At 55.3% G+C, this 6,000-nt stretch overlaps 1 protein-coding gene across 1 annotated transcript; it reads right to left on the bottom strand.

The window, feature by feature from the left end:
• Positions 1–4,036: 4,036 nt before the first annotated feature.
• Positions 4,037–5,119, bottom strand: BHLHE22 (basic helix-loop-helix family member e22). Its single transcript, XM_021555723.2, has one exon. It carries the CDS (start codon positions 5,117–5,119, stop codon positions 4,220–4,222), a length of 900 nt encoding a protein of 299 aa, XP_021411398.1. The 3' UTR covers positions 4,037–4,219.
• Between the last annotated feature and the right edge of the window lie 881 nt (positions 5,120–6,000).

Here is a 6,000-nt window from a genome sequence, read left to right on the forward strand (position 1 = left end):
CCAAAAAAAAAAAAAAAAAAAAAAGTGTTAATTGCTGTAAAGTTTCGGAGCACGTGGATAATTTACTTTACTGCTGAGTTTTAATTAAAAGCAAACTTATTTATGATTCTGATGTTTATATTACGCGATTTAATTACGTTTCGAGGCAGCGTCGCACTTTTTTCCCCCTTCCACCCTAAATCACATTTTCATTAAAGGTTTTAATAAGAAAACTCACTTGACCACTATTCATTATCTAGTCCCCTCCATGCACACAAGTTCACTTACCCATTCATTTATTCACTTACTCATTCCAGCAGATCCGCTGCAACTGCTGCTAGCAGGGATGTGAACACTCATAATTATTTGTCAAAGTCTGGAAAGTGTATTATCCCTTCTTCTAGTGGTAATTAGTTACCATAGCATCTAATACGTAAATGTGCCCAGAGCACACCATTAACAGTTAAGCGGAGGATTCAATTTAACACATGATTATATCTTTCATAAGTCATTACATTAGGAAAGCCAATGTCACTCATGCTGGGACAATCTAGGCTCCGAGCCGGGGTAAGGGGCCGGGGAAGGGAGCCAGGCTGGGCGGCGAGGGCAGAGGGAGCTCCGGATGAGGCTGAGGGAGATCCCGGTTCGGTGGGGCGGTTGGAAACGGGGAAGCAGCTCTTTTGAACGGGTTCACGTTCATTTCTGGCTAAGTGATCTCTCAAGCTTTAAGGCGGGCGGGGGAGCCTCTCTCCTCCCCCCAGCCCGGCACACATTGCGCTTGCATTGGCAAGACCTGCTCAGGGACCGGCCCAGTGGCTTCGCGCCGCTTCCCAGGGAGGATGCCCGGCGCAGCGCGACTGGACAGTGGGGCCAGGACTGGTAGCACCTCTACCTGGCACGGACCCGTCGCTCCCTCCGAAGCAATCGAAGAGGAAGCAAGACAGCGACAGCCCAAAGTCGGGCGGCAGCGGTAGCCAGGAATGACAAAGATTTTCATTCCTCTGTCCCGTCGCTCTGAGGCAGAGGCAGGCGAGAGAGCGGTGAACGGACAAACCACTCCATGTGCCACAGACCTCGCTCCCCAGAGCCGGCGGGGAGCACGCCAGGCCCGGCCCGCACACTTCGGACCCTGCCCCCGGCCACAGGAGCCGGGAGGCAGGACGTGGGCCTCCCCCAGCCCCTTGCCTCCTCCCCACCTTGGGTCCCGGCCGCTCCAGGAGTTTGCTGGGACCTGGCTTATTTTCCCCCACCCCACTGCCGGGCAAAGCCGAGCAGCGCCCGCGCCTTCCAAGGGAACCTCTCCGGAAAGGAAACCCGCTCGGTAGCCAGAGACATTAAGCGGTAAATATTGCAGCAAATGTGTCCTGCGATGTTATATGCACGAACACACACTCACAGAGACACACACACAGGCACGCACCACGCCAAGCTGGTGGCGGTGGTTAATTCCTAATCAGAATGATGGACAGCAGAGACAGAACAATACAAACTAATGGCTGTGTTGCTGATCACTTTACCCCTTGATTAAAGACACCCAATTATGGCGCAGAACAGTGTCGTAATTATGTTCCTTAATCACATCCAGGAGGTTTAATTGCCTTAACGATGTGTTTCATTAAATGAATTTAGGTATTATAGTCGACAGTTTTCATACACAGTTGTTTTCAAATTAACATAATATTAGACATCGTCATGGAAATTGTTTTAATAATCATAATTAGACGCACCCAGCCTTTGTCTAGTAAATGCTGAGAGACGCTTCTCCTTGCGCCTGGGGGCTGATCTGCCCACCCTCTCTGGGCTGCCTTCCCACAGCTCCGTGGCACTTTACAGTTATGTTTCCTGAAAAGTTACAGGTTCTGATTAATCTTTTTTGATGGGAAGTGGAGCAGAAAATATTTATACCCTTCCCCCGCCTGTGGTGCTGCTGTTGGGAGAGGCGGCCCCGCGGACACCCGGCGCCGGCCCGGGCCGCCCGAGGGGAGGGGGGAGCCGCAAGACCGGGACCCCGGGCCGGGCTTAGCGCCGAGCAGACAGCCTGGGGGGCTGCCTGCTTCCCCTGCCCTCGGGTTTGGGGCAGAGCGGAGGGTGCACGAGGGGAGGGGCGGCTCCAAAACTCGGCGGACTGGGAGGAGGCAGGGGGGCGGTCCTGCAGCGTACCCCGCGGCGCATCCAGCCCCACGGCTCGGGGCGGGCGTGGAGCCGCGGGACGGGCGGGCCGGGCCGGGCCGGGCCGGGCAGGGCAGGGTTGGGCAGGGTTGGGCAGGGCCCGGCCCGGCACTGCCCCACGGCTGCCGCGCAGCGCCGGGGGCCGCCTGCCACGGGAGCGGGAGAAATGAAGCCAGGGAGGAACTTCTCGGCTCCCTGCCTGGGACAGCCGGAGCCGCGAGTGGGGTGACGGGGAGGGTACTGGGGCTCACTCGGGCAAAGGAAAGAAAACTACCCACCCCCACCATCCACCTCCTTTAATCTGGATAGAAATGCTTAACAAAGCACAGCGTAATACAAGCGTTTGTTCAAAATATTTTAATAAAGATTCTTTCCGACATAGATACACATACAAACGATCGTACATTGCTGTCATAATCTGATTGACCTATTTAATATATATCACTCTTTACACATCCGTGACCTGCCAACAGATCCATCATGGCTCCTATTTTGCCATCCAACCTGACAGTCCGAATTTGTATTATCTGCAAGTAGTGGAAAAAAGCAGGACTCCTTTTGAAAAGGAAAAAAAAAATAAAATAATTTTAAAAAATCCTTGATTTACAAATGGCAGAGAGACAGCCACCCAGCCATGCAAACTCAAACTGAAGGCTCACTTTGGGTAAATAGCTACTTCTTGCTTTTCATCTCTCAGTTTTCTTTAAAAAAAAAAAAAAAAAAAATCAAAAACCCGCCCCCCACATCCCCTGAAAAAGGAAGAGAAGAATTCCACGCGTTCTGTAAATTAGCCTAAAGTATTTAAAGTATTTCAACTTAAATAATTATCCACAGTCAGAATAATTTACACACACATTTAAAGCGGTTTAAATTATACCTTCGAAAACACAGCGCCTGGGAAAACATTGGCTTGGCAAATGTTCTTGTAGCAGCTATTGCTCTGATGCCTTGTAAAAGTAAATAGTTACTACCTGTTATAATGCAAAGAATACCCTTTCAAAAATCAGTTGGTTGAGCAATTAAGAATACACTTTTCCTGTAATTTTTGGACTGAAGCAATTTATTAAAGCTCAATTTAAATACAGGGATGATGCAACTTAAAATCCAGATGACCTTTCATAAACCTAAGCAGCTCGGATACATCAACATTTCTGCTTATATGTTGTTGGCAAATAAATGTTTTAAACACTTGGCACACAGTTTAAGTTAATCCATAAACAGAATTTTAGAAGCATTTAAAGTAACTGCACATAAGACCCATGACCTTAACACATGATAAATATTGTTGGCGTGGAAGGGTCATTTTAAAGAATAACAAATAAATAGCATGTCTTGTTCGTACATCATTGCAAAGTGGAAAGAAACAAGGTGCACATAAATATTTCTTTTAAAAATGCGATACTTTCAGCGACACGGAGTAGGGGTTTTGATCGGTTATTTTTTGTCTTTTTTGTAACTCTCTCGATTTTTTAAATCACTCTCACCAAACTTTGCGCATTTTCACAGGATCAAAGTTTAGAGACGATAAAAAATACAAAGTCTTCCATAGCAATGGTCCAGTCTCTTTGTTTCTGCGAGTCACTTAAATAATAAGTTTACATTTCAAGTTTGTTTGTTTCCTGGCTCAGAATAATAATAATAATAATAATAATAATAATAATACTGCTAATAATTAATTAAAAAAAAAATCTACGTTCAAGTGCCCTCTCTGATTTGTCCCCGGCGATAGCCCCGGCTCCCAGCCCGGCCTGCTATTTCCCGGCCTCTCCTTTGTCCGGACGCGCAGCGAGTCCCCCCGGCGCCCCCGGGCCGGGCCTTCCTTCCTCCCCGCGGCACCCCCGGCCCCGCGCCCCCTCCCGCGGCCGCACGCACGCTGGCTCCCGTCGCGGTCCCGTCTCGGCGGCGCCCGAGGAGAAGAGCGAGGCGAGGCGAGTCCGGGCAGAGGGTGGCGGGGCCGGGCAGCCGTCAGTCCCTCCGCCGCCTCCGCGCCCCCCGGCCCGGGACCGCACCGCCGGCTGTCGCCGCTCCCCGGGACCGCGGCGGCGGCGGGGGGCGGCCACGGCGGCGGCGCTTAAGGCTTCTCCGTGCACTGTTTGCAGAGGCTGGAGGAGACGCTGTTGAAGATGGCACATTTTTCCGGGCAGGAGGTGGCGGGGGGCAGCCCGGCGCTGAAGGGGTAACCGGCCGCCTGCTCGTAGGCGCCGAGGGCGGGGTGCAGCGCCGCCGCCGCTGCCGCCGCCGCCGCGGCGGAGCTGGGCAGGGAAGCGGCCGAGATGGCCTGGCCCTGGTTGAGATAAGCCACCAAGCGCCGCATCTCCTCCAGGGCCTGCGCCTGCATCAGGATGTAGTTCTTGGCCAGGAGGAGCGTGGCGATCTTGGAGAGCTTCCGCACCGAGGGACTGTGCGCGTAGGGGATGACCGCCCGCAGCTCGTCCAGCGCGTCGTTCAGGTCGTGCATCCGCCGCCGCTCCCGCGCGTTGATGTTGAGCCGCAGCGCCTTCTGTTCCTTGGACTTCTTGCTGCCGCCGTGCCCGTGGCTGTTGGAGCAGCTGCCCTCGGCCGCCTTCAGCCCCCCGCCCCCCCCTCCGCCGCCGCCCGCCGCCGGCGAGGCGACGCGCGGGTCCCCCCCGGCGCCGCGCAGCACCAGCTCGCAGCGGCCGTCGCTGTCGTCGTCGGGGCTCTGCTCGCCGCCGCTGCTCTCGGCCACCGAGCTGCGGCTGGCGCTCTCGCCGTACTTGACGCAGACGGAGCCCGGCGGCAGAGCCAGCGGGTCGCCGCCGACTCCGGGCTGCAGCAGCGCCTCGGGCTCCGACGCCTCGTAGCAGGCGAGCGGCGAGGGCTGGCGGTCGCGGGGGTGGGAAAGGTCGAGCCCCGGGGGCGAGCGGAAGGCGGACTCCATGCGCTTGGCCGAGGCGGCGAGGCTCTTGTGGAAGAGGTCCTCTTCTGCGGGCAGCCCCAGCGCCCGCTCCATCGGCGCCCGGCTCGCCTCCGCCTCCTCCGCCCCCCTCAGTTCCCGGCCCGCTGCTCCAAGGCTCCGCGCCGCGGCGGGCGGCTCCCCGGCGTCCCGCTGGCAGAAATCGCTTCCCGGCTCCCGCCGGAGCTGCGCCGTGCCCGGCGCCGCGGCTGCCCCTTCCCTGGCTCCGGCGGCGGCTCGGACTGCGGCTCCGGCGGCTCCGGCGACTCCGGCTGTGGCTCCGGCTCGGGCGGCGGCTCCGGCTCGGGCTGCGGTTCCGGCAGCGGCTGTGGCTCGGGCTGTGGCTGTGGCTCCGGCTGCGGCTCCGGCTCGCCCTCAGCAGGCGCCGCGCTGGGGCATTGTGCGCTGCCAGTGGAGCCGCTTCCACCGTTTATCTTGCTTGGATTCACCTTCAAGAGATTTCCGGACCCATCAACCAGCAGCCGCCGCAGACGGGGGAGTCTTTTACATCATTATCTCTGAGAGTAGGTTATTATGAAGAAGACTCGCCTGTTGGGACAGAGCTTTCTACCCAATCAGGTTAACGTTTTAATTAATAGGATTAAAACGGTAACAAACAATCCCAGGCGCTATCTGGCCCTGAGTCTGAATAGTTTCTTTTCCCAGGTCTGAAGACAGGCAGCAGCTAGAGCTTTATAAGAGGCGCCTGCTCCATTATTCTCCCTGCCATCTGTATACACAGCTTAACGCATATGTTTGCAAGACGTTGTGTCCTGTTAGTAACCCAACAACTGCCTTTAGCTTGACATGTGTGGCGACTTTCACTCATCAATGAGCACACTAAAAGCCCTACTTAGATCGAAGGATGTTCTTTGCCTCCTTCAGCAAATTACAGCCCTGCACTGCAGAAAAGCCCACTTCAACACTTCTCCTTCCGA

Source organism: Lonchura striata, chromosome 1 (assembly GCF_046129695.1).
Source record: "Lonchura striata isolate bLonStr1 chromosome 1, bLonStr1.mat, whole genome shotgun sequence".
In the NCBI taxonomy this organism is placed as follows: domain Eukaryota; kingdom Metazoa; phylum Chordata; class Aves; order Passeriformes; family Estrildidae; genus Lonchura; species Lonchura striata.

What these genes read in the sequence shown, in the direction of transcription:
- BHLHE22 (XM_021555723.2), bottom strand. Translation starts at nt 5,119, where the DNA reads ATGGAGCGGGCGCTGGGGCTGCCCGCAGAAGAGGACCTCTTCCACAAG.